General features: G+C 51.8%; 1 protein-coding gene and 1 pseudogene across 1 annotated transcript; both read left to right on the top strand.

The window, feature by feature from the left end:
* The first annotated feature begins 2,029 nt into the window (after positions 1-2,029).
* LOC136635985 (SNF-related serine/threonine-protein kinase-like) lies at positions 2,030-8,601 on the top strand. Its single transcript, XM_066611037.1, has 4 exons — positions 2,030-2,322; positions 3,013-3,225; positions 4,821-4,958; positions 5,056-8,601. Exons 1-4 carry the CDS (start codon positions 2,117-2,119, stop codon positions 6,215-6,217), a joined length of 1,719 nt encoding a protein of 572 aa, XP_066467134.1. The 5' UTR covers positions 2,030-2,116; the 3' UTR covers positions 6,218-8,601.
* A 3,498-nt stretch (positions 8,602-12,099) lies between these two features.
* LOC136635988 (5S ribosomal RNA) lies at positions 12,100-12,219 on the top strand (annotated as a pseudogene).
* The last annotated feature ends 631 nt before the right edge of the window (positions 12,220-12,850 follow it).

The following is a 12,850-nucleotide window of genomic DNA, read 5'->3' as shown; positions in this document are numbered from 1 at the left end:
TAAGCAGTGGGAAGGAGGTAGAATCCCCCGGAATGGTCAAGGTCTCTCAGTCCTGGGCAGGGTCCCTGAGCCGGAAGTCACTGAAAGAGCCATGGGTGTCTACATCAAATCTCTTTTAGGATGCTCTCTTATGGGTCACAAGCGAACGGACACTGACCCATCTACCATTATTCCAGCTGGAGAGAGTGTCTGCAGTGCCAGGCTGATGTACTCAGGACAAAGCTTCCTTCTGCCCTGCCTGGGCAAGTGGAGGGTATGGAGCCCCACTGGCCAATCCATTCATCATGGACCCTGACAAGTGACTCTGAGCTGCTACTTTCACCCACTGTGCATCAAGCTCTCTCCTCTCCTGCTTGAACCTGCCTAGCATGAGACATCATTTTGGTGACATTTCAACTGCCTGGAACAGCAGCCAGGATATTTGGGCATGTCGGCTTGCCTGGCCATCTCTCTACCTCCAGGGCTGAGTTCCAGGGAACAACTGCAGTGCCTGGAGTGCCACTGAGCCTGAGCCGATTAAGGCAGGGCTGCTGCCATGGTACTCAGTCCAATTGGAGGCAGCTTATCTCTTTGGCCATCTGTGCTCTGCTTCCTCTGTTATAAAGGTGAAGGGGAGAGCCTCTTCCAGCTTCCACCAACTGCACTTCCCACCCTTCCTCTGCTCCCATAAGGGGTTCAACCAAGTTCCCTGACCCTGATGACTGGGTATTGAGAAGCCAACTTGTTCCTGTGTCTGCACAGCCCTCCTTGGGGCTTGGTTTCATGGTCATACCAGGCTGTGTTGGGAGAAGTGGCTTTGCACATTTAGATAGAAACATTTCCCAGAGAGACAGAGACATGCTCTCCCTGCTGCTCTGAGCTTCCAGACAAACTTTGTGCCCGGCCCTGCCCTTCCCTCCATGCTGAGCGTCAGCCACCTCCCCTCATGGGAAGGGCACAGGATGCCTCTGTACTGCAGATCTCTCCCCTCCCCCCCCCAAAACTCACAGTGAACATTAAGACTCCACCTTTTTGCCCAAGGCAGTGCTCACAAAACACAGTAATGAAACAGCCATTAATATCAGTCATGGGGGGAAAAGGGTTAAAACACAAGGAACAAGAGCCCAGCTACTCTGCAGATGAACACCTGCTGGCGTATTTTTCTGCAATGGTAGAAGATGGGCAAGGTGGGTAGTTGGGTTGTGCGGCTTCCTTTCTCACTGAGGAGCCACCTGTATGGCCAGCTGGACTGAAACAGGTACTGGGATTAAAGCAGGAAAAGGTGGTGGAACTGGGCTCAGGACAAGAGCTCAGGGAGACCTCTCTGGCCAGTCCTCTGAGGGTCAGAGGCTGGGCAGGCACCAAGGATTGCTCCAGAGCCTCCCATTCTGCAGCTTAGGGGAAGCCCCCAAAGAACCCTGATGCTGCTGTTTCATTGACTGGAAGGCCCTCTCATACAGCCTCCTCCTTGCCATAGTGGCCAGCTAGATGCTTCAGTGGAAAGGTCACAGCTTTAAGAGCAGAGGAAATGCCCTGCAGGATCAGGTCAGAAACACTGTCTCCCATGTGGCCCACCAGCTGTCCCTGGGAATACAGGCCCTCCACACAAGCTGCCCCCCAGCATCTGGGCTTCAGAGGTAGACTGCCTTGAAGTCTGGAGGCTTTGTGGAGCCTTCGGGAAGACTTTCAGCCAGAGAGTGGGTGGGTGACTGCCTGGGTGACTTTGGCTAGGTGACTTTCAAGCTGCCTCAGCTACCTCAGGAGTCCTGCTACCTTTCCTTTCTTTTGTAGCCTATCTAGCATCTCTTTGTCTCCATAGAAGCTTCCTGGAAGTCTCTGTGGCTGTTTGGGTGCTCCTACACTCTGCACATAGGTGGACTTCCTTTTTCTTGATGAGGTGAACTATTTGACCCTTCCGCCAAATTTGGTGTCCATCTGACAGCGGTCCTTTCTTTCTGGGACATAACTGTGGGTAGAGGAAGAGAAACAGATGAAGTAAAGTGAGACAGCATTGACCTGACTGTGTAAGGCCAGGTGATACAGTCAGAACCACCTCTGACCTCCTGACAAAATTAGGAACTATGTATCATGAGGTGGAGGGGATGTTGGGCGAGTCCTGTGTTATTGTGGTGCTTGCATGAATCTTTCTCATGCTCTCTTTTTTCCTTCTTTTCTCCCTTTTTTCTTTCTCCCCCCCACAGATATCTGGAGCTTGGGCGTCATCCTTTATATGCTGGTGTGTGGGCAGCCGCCCTTCCAGGAGGCCAATGACAGCGAGACACTGACCATGATCCTGGACTGTCGCTACATCATCCCGCCACACGTCTCCTCCCAGTGTGCAGAGTATGACATGTGCTCCCCACCCAGCCCTCACTTTGGGGTCCTGCCACTGTGGCTACAGGCAGGGTTGTGCCGGGTGGCCCTCCAGCTCCCTCCCTCTGCCCATTTTGGCAGTGGAGATAGAAGTCTGCTCCAGGACAAGGGAGCCTGCACAGTCACACTTCCAGAAGGCCCATGTTATATATTTTAAGCCTCTTATCCCAGCCCTAACCCTAACTCTACTTTCATGTTAAAAAAATTAAAAAGTACCTCTAATATAAATATACGTATATTGGGACACAAATGCCTGGTCCGCAAAAAGGAGGAACACAAATGTTCAATTCCGGGACGCATTTGACCAGGACACAGTTATCCAGGATGCAGTGGTCTTGTCATACACCCTGGCATTGTGGGACCAGCAGCCCTTCAGTCTCTGGAGAGGACTTTGTCCTGATGTTCTCTCCCTTCCCCCACCTCACATGTACAGAGGGGAGTCCCGGAGCCAGTGCCTGGCTTCAGTTCTGTTCCCAGCGCATTGGCTGGGGAGGGAGGAAGAGAGATGGATAAAGCACTTTTCCCAGCACACTTCATGCAGGCTGTCTGGATTTCTGGTCAGTGGGTGGATGGGGCGCATGAGGTGGGGGCTGCTGACCAACTCTCTCTCTCTCTCTCTCTCTCTCTCTCTCTCTCTCTCTCTCTCTCTCTCTCTGACAGCTTGATTTCCCAGATGCTGCAGCGGAATCCGCAACACAGAGCCTCCTTGGAACAGATTGAGAGTCACCCATGGCTGCAGGGGGTGGACCCCTCTCCTGCCAGCCGCTGTCTCTTACCCCTGACATCACACAAGCGGGTCTCGGAAGAGGAGCATGACATCATCATCCAGGCCATGATGTGTGGCAATATCGCAGACCGGGAGACCATCCAGGAGTGAGTGTCCTTTGCAACTGTGGGGGAGGGGGGAGGTGCTTGTCACCCTTCAGCAAGGAACAGGAGGGACAGCCTCACTGCAAGTGTTACAGGAAAGGAACCCCAGAGGAGTTCTATGGGTTCTAGATTAGGGTCCACTATTCAGATCCATTCTTTGTTGTTGTCGTCAGGGGAAGCAAAACACACTTCAGGGTGAGCTCAGTGGCATCCGCTCTAGTGCTCAGGAGTAGGAGAGATGGAGTCTTTGGGCCTCATACAGTGGCTCCTTGATTTATTGGATCATGATGAACAGACTTTCTTTCCAAAAATGATGAATGTTTTCTGCTTCACTAAAAAGTAGTTGTATGGGCTTTGTGCATACACGTCTCCATCGTCATCCGTGCATTCAGATTTTGCATGGACATCTCTCCCACCCTTGCCACTGAGAGGGGGGTGCAGGGGGTACATCTGGGCCTGGGGTAAAAAGGGGGGCCCAGGAGCCACAGGGAGTAAAAAGGGGGGGCTTTGGAGCCAAAAGGAGCCAAAAAAGGGGACCCAGGAGCCAAAGTCGCATTTGAAGAGAGAAGGGAAGGGGCCCAAAACAAATTTTGTACTCCCTGATAAAATTCCTCTCAGTGGCTCTGTTCTTCCCATCAGTCTGTGAAGTCGAGGGTTGGCTGTACTACATTCTAGCACACTTTGAGGTGTCTCATGCTCCCCTGGCAAGGCATCTGGGGGGTGGGGTGAGCAGTCTGGTTGTTGGAAGTGGCTGCCCATGTCACATGGCAAGAAAGCAGGGCTGCCACCACCTCCTTGTTTACTTCCAGCCAATAGGTTCCCTCAGGGAAGGGGGAGAAGTGACTACGGCACTTCCCCCCTCCTGCTGCATGCAGCTGACCACAGGAACAGACCCTGGAGACTCCCTTGAAATTTGGATGCAGCCCATGCTGGGGGAGAAGGCTGTAAAGGTCATGTCTCAGCCAGGGCAAGGGACCAACTCTCCCCACTCCCATCCGCTCACCTTTGGCCCTAAGGAGGAGATGGACAGACCCGCAAGGAGCAGGGCAGTTTTCCAGCACCAGCCTTCCATTATTTATTTATTTATACTGGTATTTATATACCGCCTTTATTTCTCCTCATACTTTAATCCAAGGCAGTTTACATAGGCAGGCTGTTCTCAACCCCCGTAGGGATTTTTACAATTGAATAGTTCTAGTCTTTCATAGAACTTCTCGTTCCAGCTGGATTCCTTCCTGGTCTGGCCTCTCTCTGGCCCTTCGCCTCCCTTGCTCCACTTGACGCTCCACACGTCCATTAGGGAGGTGGGGCCAGGTGTGGCTTTGCCTCCAAATCAGCCTGTCCTGAAGACTACTGACCAAGTCTGTGGGCTTCTTCTCTTGGGCCTATTTAGGGCTATGTCTCTGGGGTCCCTGCCAGGGGTAGACCTTGGTATCCTTGTTTGTGAGTCCAGACTCCAGCCTTCTGCGCCCACTCCATTTGTGCTCCTTTCAGGGAGCCTCCTCCAGGAAGGCTCCTTGTGTGCTGCTGGGCCACAGGTGTGTCCTCATGGATGCACCACACATGCCTGCTGATGCTCACTTCTTGTGTTCCTGCAGAGCACTGGAAGCCGACCGCTACAACCACGTTACTGCCACCTACTTCCTGCTGGCCGAGAGAATCCTCCGTGAGAAACAGGAGAAACAGAGCCACAGTCCCAGTCTGGTCTACAACCTGGCCCAGCACGTCCAGAGCAGGCAGGTGTCTTTTGTTCTCCGATGGTCCTATTGTGCAGGCCTGGGCATTGTGCCATGTGTGGGTCCTGAACCCCTCTGGTTTCTCTCTTCCTTTCAGAAGCACTTTCAGCACTGTGAGTGACCCCAGTTGTCCCTTGCCCCCTCCAGAGAAGAGCCCCCAGCTCCTCCCCACCACCAAGAGCACTTTAGAAAAGTTTTCTGAGCATTCTGGGAAGTCAGCCCTTTGCTTCTCTGCTCTGGGTGAAGATGAGTCTTCTGGCTTCCACAGATGCAGGCAGCCCATCCGAGCACTGATTCGACCCTCCCTCATTGAATCCCCCATTGCAAAGAGCACCCCCGCCTTACAGCAGATATCGGAGGAGGAAGAGGAGGATGAGGAAGAGGAGGAGGAAGAGGGGAAGCCTGGCCTCTTTAGAAGGAGAACTTCCTCTTTGAACCAAGAGCAGATGCGTGATTTCCAAAGTGCCAAAGCATCCTTCTTGTTCTGCCGAAGCCTTGCAGCCCACAATAAAATGGGGAAGAATCCAACTGCTGGTTTCCCAAGGCCACGGTCTCTGGAGCAAGGGCCTGAGATGGGCCTTGGCCTGGTCCTTCCGCAGGAGCCTGTGTGCCCAAGGGAGGAGCACAGCAGGAGCCAAACCCTGTGGCAGGGGGGCAGCAGGCTCGGCATGCAAGGAGGGAAAATGAGCCTCGGACCACCGCTGAGGAAGGGCGGCCCGGAGGGCAAGCCTGTGATGGACAGCAGCAAGAACAGCAACAGGGCTTGCCAGGAGGAGGGACCGAATCGGGGAACTGAGGTAGAGACGAGCCAAACAGAACAACCCCTTGAGAGGGAAGAGGCTAACAACAACAACACTCCCAAAATGGCCACTGAGGAGGAGCTCCTGAAGACCAAGATGGGAAACTCCTTTCCTCGGCCCAGTGAGGCTGCCACTCAGGACAGCTGCCCCCAGAGAGTTGCCAGGGTAACAGCTGCAATGGACCCAGAAGACACGTCCCGGAAGCCGGGCAAGAACCTTGAGACGGGACCGGCCAACAGGCCAAAACATCTCCATGACAGCCATGGTAGCCCCGGTGGCAGCGAGAGCTTGGCAGACAACGTTATCAAGCTCGACCCTGCCAAGGGCAAGAGTGCCAACCTGAAGGACAGGATCTTGCAGTTTCCGCTCTGTGAGAAGGCCCTCGCCTTCCGGATGCGGCCCACCTCCAAGGAGAGTCTTCTCTCTCTTGGGCAGTTCAACTGCTGCCATGTCATCTAGTCCTGTGTTGCAACTGCAGGAGAGAAGTGGGGAAAAGGATGATGACAACGACAACGGGAAATGCAGGGCACAGGCCAGAGGCAACTGTTGGTTCCATTCCCAAGATCCTCTGTCCCAATGAATGGCTGCTGCCTGCCTGCCCGCCCGCCCGCCCGCCCGCCTGCCTGCGTGAGAATGTGTTTTGACTCTAGTTCTCTGTATCTGCTAGAACCGGATGAGCCAAAACTGGCTGCCTGCTTCCCTGCTCGCTTCCCTGCCCTCCCATCCTTATTGAAACTCTCCAAACCCAGTAGAGCCTTCCCCCTCCATTTATTGCATGCTCCTCTGATGACCTAATGCCCAGAGCCTCTGCAGCCATGGGTGGCCTGTACTGGAGAAACCTTTGTCAGGGGCCAGGCAGTGGCTTTAATTCCACTGAAAGATCTCCGAGGTGGCTCAGCCAAGCTCTGCTGGAGAGAAGCATGCAAGTCCAGCTGTGGCTGCCATAGGCCCTGGGGAAGGGGGAGGGTTCCACTTCTATTCTGCCTGACACTTATCTCGGGGGCAGCTTCCCCCCACCTCCATTTTGACTTTGAAATGGCCAGTTATGCACTTTTGGGTGCTTGGGAGTTGGTTTGCCCTGCGCAGAGCTAACCTCTCCTCCACAGAACTGTTCAAACAGGGGTCCATGAGGTGTCTGCCTTCACTCTGCTCCTGAGCCCAAGTTTTTCCTGCTCTCTGCCAGCCATCTCCCACCTGGCTGCACTTGTGGTCACTTCAGCCCCAGCTTTCTGCCCTGCCCCTTTTTGGCCAGGGAGAGACCAGGGTGAAGTTGGTTCTACCGGGAGCCTTGGCCAGTGCAACAGCAGTCACCTCCATTATGGACTGAATCTTGCCAGGGTCTCAGCTGGGCATGGCGGTCCAGCACATCTGCACTTTTCTCCAGGATTCCTTTGAAATTGGTGGGCCAGCAGACCTGGTGGAGACAAGTATGCTTAGTCTTGTTTCCGGCCTGTTTGTGCATAAAGTGTGGTTGAGGCAGAAGGGAGGCTGTTTCATCAAAAGGGGGGCTGAGCCTCCCCCCACCTGGCCTTTCTGGGTCCCTCCACTTTGGATCTTGTTTGGCATCAGAACCAGGCTGGGAAAAAGAAGAGGGACCAAGGTGACAGCCTGCACGAGGTGGGGACAGGTCCATTTTCTTCACTGACACCTGCTTTGGATGCTAACATGAGACCCCCACCCTCATTTCTGTGTGATCAGGATGGGCACAAGAACCTGCAACATGGCCTGGGTTGGGCCAGAGCCTCTTGAACTCAGGCCAAGTGATTCAGAAGCTAACAGGGTGGGCTTTGAGTTGAGTGGTGGAGGCAGGATGAGGCAGCTCAGCCTCTCCTCGCAGTGGGTGTGGTGGACAGACAAGGTGGTGGGGGCTGTTGCTGGTGGATTTGGGGTGGTGGTGCCACTACTTCCTATGTTTCAGGACAGCCCCCTGTGTTCCATGGTTAATGATAAGGCTGAGTTTGGGAGATCCAGCTGTCCTTTCCGCTTCTGAGTCTTGTGGACTAGCTACTTAGTTTGGGTTCCTGGCACCTTGCAAGGCAGGGCGCCGTTGAACCCAGGGATGGCCCCACAGTCAGCTCCAATCCTGGCACTTTCCAGCCCCTGCCCAGGATCAGTTCCTGAGGAGCATGCAGTTCTCTTCCAAAGCATCCCAGCTCAGCCAGCCTGTAAAGGTGAGGTTTTTATAGCAATTAAAATATTTTTTAAGGATAGTCTATTTTAATGTAATATAGAGATGGCTCTGTATCCCTTTCCCATTCTCACCCCTTCCCCAGGCCCAGAGTGTTCCCTGGGCAGAAAAATGCACTTTCTAGGAGTGAACCAGCCATGGTCTCTTGCCTGTCCTTGGGCCAGCAACGATCCCTTCCCTTCCCTGGCCCCAGCAGCTGCCCAGCAGCACCTCTGTCTAGAAGGTGTACCAGAACTCTCCCTACTGACGGACTTTGCTGGCCAGAATGAGCTAGACAAGGGGATGCAAAAAGGGTGACTTGCACACCCACCATGCCTCCAGGACTCCTGGGTGTGTCACACACACTTCCATCCAACCTGTGCTTCTCCCTCCCTCTCTACACACAAACACCTGGCCACACCTTTTCCCCGCCTGGCACCACATCAGGTGTGAGCACATCCGTGTTTATCTGTGACCCTATACCAGAATCTTCATCCTCTCTCTGAAACTCTTCCAGGAAAATAAGCTTTCTTTGTATTTATCCTTCTTTCTTGCTGGCAAGAAATGAACTGGGAATTGATTGCTGAGCTCACTCTGGGTTCTGTAAAATGTGCACTGATCGGATCTAAGGCAAAGCAAGTTTAGTTCAATAAAATAACCCTTCTGGATTTTGAAACATTGTGCATGGTTTTTTTTTCTTGGGCAGGAGTCTGATGGTTCCTGTTTCAACCCACTGGCTGGGGTGTGTCCCCTTTCAGTAGCCAATTACTGAAGGCTGAGACATCATTTTGCTGGTGTGCGATGTGTCTGGGCATGGTGAGGGCCAAATCTCTTCCCTACATCTGCAGGCGAACCATCTCTGGAGATGTGGAAAATGAACAAGTGTGAGTCTACCCTCAGGGCACTTTGTAGTCAATGCATCAGTTGTATTTGCCACAAGTAGGCTGCTGTATCCGCTAAAGCTTCATTGTAAAGGACAGATAACCAAGACAATGGAATTCAAGCAAAAAATGGGGAAAGATGAAGGCAGACATCCCACTTTTAGCCTAATGCAGTGTTTCTCAAACTGTGGGCTGGGAAACTAGGTGGGTCGCGAGCCCATTTCAGGTGGGTCCCCATTCATTTCAATATTTTAGTTTTAATATATTAGACCTGATGCTACCATGGGATGTGACTGCATTTGGGTAAATATTACAGACCTGTAGCTGCTATGCATATTCTTTTAACAATGATAGTCAATGGGACTTACTCCTGGGTAAGTGTGAGTAGGATTGCAGCCTAGGATTGTTAAAAATTTTCCTGCTCGATGATGTCACTTCATCACTGGTCATATCATCAGTGATGTCATATCATCACTTGTGGTGGGTCCTGACAGATTTTCATTCTAAAAAGTGCGTCCCAGTGCTAAATGTGTGAGAACCACTGGCCTAATGGATAGGGGTGTTTGAAAATGGGTTTATTTTTAAAAAAACAAAAAGCTTTTTCTGTTTTTATTCCAGTTTATTAATTTTGTTAATTTTTAAAAGTTTTAAGAGACAACTAAGTACTGGAAAAGTAATATATTTGAATTAGATGCAGCCGAAACCTGAAGAGACTTGTGAATTGGTTCAAAATCTGGAAAAAAGTAGGCCTTTCTTATCTACAGGGGATCCGTTCTAGGACCCCTCCCCCCCCGGTTGGATACTGAAATTGGGGGATGCTGGAATCTGTGGGCAGGGGGAGGGCTGGTGCAGCACCACAATCATTCATGCTACGGGTGCTCTGGGCCCTCTGGAGGCCATGCTGGGCCCATGACTCACTCCATGGGCCTCCCCACCTCTCCAACGCAAGTAGAAGCCAATTCTGGTTTGGCCCTTGACTTCTGGCCGTGTTCAGGAGGTGTTCTGAGGTGGAAGGAAGTCTGCCGGCTACTCCATGTGCCTCCCCTGGCCTCAGAACACCTTCCTGATGTGATTGTAAGTTGTGTCTATGAACCAGAAGTGGCTCTGGTCATGTCCTGGAGGCCCTCTGAGGGTCAGGATCCACAGATGGTGGAATCTGCAGGTGCGGAGGTCAACTGTATATAAATATTTTTGAGTTTTTGAATTTACTAAGGCTAAGAGACATTGAAGAGAGCAAAACAGCGCAAAGCGCTTACTATACTGGTCTTACTTCTGAATAGGATTTTGTTGCAAAAAGAATTAACAGTACAGTGCAGGCTGTTTCGTGAAGCTACTTACTTGCATACCAAATAAAACACTACAGAACATTGCAGATAGCAGATTGAGGGCCCAATCCTATCCAACTTTCCAGCACCGGTGCAACCACAATGCAGCCCCAAGGTAAGGGGACAAATGTTCCCATACCTTGAGGTCGGCCTCTGTGACTGCCTCCCCACCACAGGATGCAGTGCATGCCCCATTGGCATGGCTGCACCGGCACTGGAAAATTGGACAGGATTGGCCCTAAATGATTGCAGATGCAGTTGTGCCAGTGGGGTGTGCGCTGTATCCTATGGTGGAGGGGCAGCCACTGGGACCTTCTCAAGGTATGGGAACACGTGTTCCCTTACCATGAGGTTGCATTGTGGCTACACCGGAGTTGGAAAGTTGGATAGGATTGGGCCCTAAACCAGCATTTTACAAGCAAAGCTTGCAGGTTAAATGAATGGGTTAAGGTGAGGCTGCATGCAAGCCCTTCACAACACGATAAAATGCAACAAAACATTGCAGGTTAAACAATGTTTACTGGCAGTGCTTGCAGGTTACAAAAAAAAGCCTTCTTAGTAAATGCCACAGAACACTGCACATTAAACAAACAGTCTGCTAGCGGAGCTTGCAGGATACAAAAAAACAGCTTACTTGAAACACTTGCTGCTCTGTTTCTGGTGAGGTGAGGAAGTCTCTGTTGTTCTGACCGTGCTTGGAGGCATGAGAAAGCCTTTCTGGCGACTGGGCAAGGAAACCTCTGCCGACTGGCACCGAGTTGCTGGCAGTGGGGTGAGGAAGCTGCTGCCATCTGCCCCTTCCTCTGGCATCCCAGGGACTTTTATGATAGCATGGAGTGCCGTGGTGTGGTGGAGCAGTTAAGAGGGCCTTTCGGATCAGGTCCCACACTGGAAGCTGACTCTGTCCCAAGCACTCCAGTGTCAGCCTTCAAAACCAATGTAGATGCTCCACAACAAGTTTTGGATTTTTTTTTTAAAAACCGGGAAACAACCAGGAAGCGCTGCAACAGGTAAAATTTGTGTTATTTCACTTTATTCTTGAATATCATTTTATATTGTTTTTTAAGGTGATTTTTTGCATTATTTTGCATTTTCTATTTTCAAACAAATGGAAGAGGCCTGCAAGGGCCCTGCCCAGGTTCTGTACCAAGGTGGGGCTCCTTAGTCGCCTAGGGTTTTGCAGGCTGGCTCCTGCTCCAAGTCCTGGAGCCTGAACATCTCCCGCTGAGAGAAGCCCACAGTCCTCCTCCCAAGCCCAAGGAGGGGACAGCTTCACTCCTGCTGGGAAACTGCTGCTGGACTTCTGCCTGCTGTTCCAAGACTGACAGTTGCTTTTGGCTTGCTCTGCTTTCCCATTGCTTACTTAACTCCATCTAGCCCATAGAGTGGGCTGCTTCACTCCACAGACAAAAGGGATTGATTCTAGGCTGGCCGCACCATCTCAGGCCTCCAGCACCTGGTCAGTGTCCTGGAGCATTTACCTGCTATCGGGCTTCACCCGGTACTCTCAATGGCCAAATCTAAGCACTTTCTGGACCTCTTGGGACTTCGGACATCCAGCAACTTACAGCCCAGTTTTGCTGAGATGAGGGGTTCACGCAATCTCCAGCGGGCTTGTGGAAAGTGAATTCTCTGACTAAAAACCTGGGAAGGGTCCTTCCCCATCTCACTGCAGACTCTTCTAATGTCCAGAGTTTCTGGGAACCTCATGAGCAGCCCTTCTTGTCCTCCTCGTCCTCCCCCACTCATTATCCCTGTCAGCTGACATTCCAAGGTAATCTGGAGCTTCCCTTCCACTAGCATGGCTAACAGCCATGGATTACAGAATCCTCTTTCAGTGTGTCTAGCACTGAAGAAGTCAAAGTTCTCTCTCTGGAAGTTCGTCAACCCATTGCTGCTGGTTTTGCCTCCGTTTACCTTTCAGTTCCATACAGAAGAAAAAGCAGCAGTTTGAAAGTGCAATGAAGCAGATGCAGCAACTGTTACCCTGCACATGCCTGATCTCGTCTGATCTCAGAAGCTAAGCAGAGTCAGGCCTGGTTAGTACTTGGATGGGAGACCGCTTGAGAATACTGGGTGCTGTAGGCTTATACCATAGTCTTTCGAGACTGAAGGTTGCCAACCGAACATTTGTGGGGGGTGGGATTTTGGAGGCTAAGCAGTGGAGTTCATGGCGAGTTGGGAGGCACCCTTCAAGACTGCAAACAGTCCGGTGGGACAGGACATCTTCAAGATGACTTCATCTCTTGCAGCAAAAGCTGCAAGGGACTAAAAGGCTGGACAAGCATCTATATGGACCCTGAGCTCAGAGAAAACTGGAACAACGCTCAACTCAGAACTTCTGAAACTGAGTTGAAAGGCTACATCGGGTAACAGCAGGACCATGAATCAGACAGCGGGGAGACACAGGGCCTACCTAAAATAGCTGCATTCAGTGTCAGCCCAGAAGTGCTTGGTACAGGACCTTCTCTTTGCAGGATTAAGGTGAGATTAGGTGACTTTCTGGATCCTGTCCAGCTCGGATGTTGTCCACGCCCAGTATGGCCTGCCTCTGCTGCAGGACTGTGGTTCGGTCTGAGATGATTGGTAGTGGTGGGCACACTCATTCCACTGCCATCTCTAGTAAACACATTTTGGTAGGGGCTTGCATCATCCAACAATGCTGGCCTGGCCAGAGGTGACAATAGGCCACATGAAGTGTGTGGGCACCATGTGAATT

The sequence above is a fragment of the Tiliqua scincoides genome, unplaced genomic scaffold (genome assembly GCF_035046505.1).
Source record: "Tiliqua scincoides isolate rTilSci1 unplaced genomic scaffold, rTilSci1.hap2 HAP2_SCAFFOLD_215, whole genome shotgun sequence".
In the NCBI taxonomy this organism is placed as follows: Eukaryota; Metazoa; Chordata; class Lepidosauria; order Squamata; family Scincidae; genus Tiliqua; species Tiliqua scincoides.
This window is presented reverse-complemented; position numbering and strand designations above follow the sequence as displayed.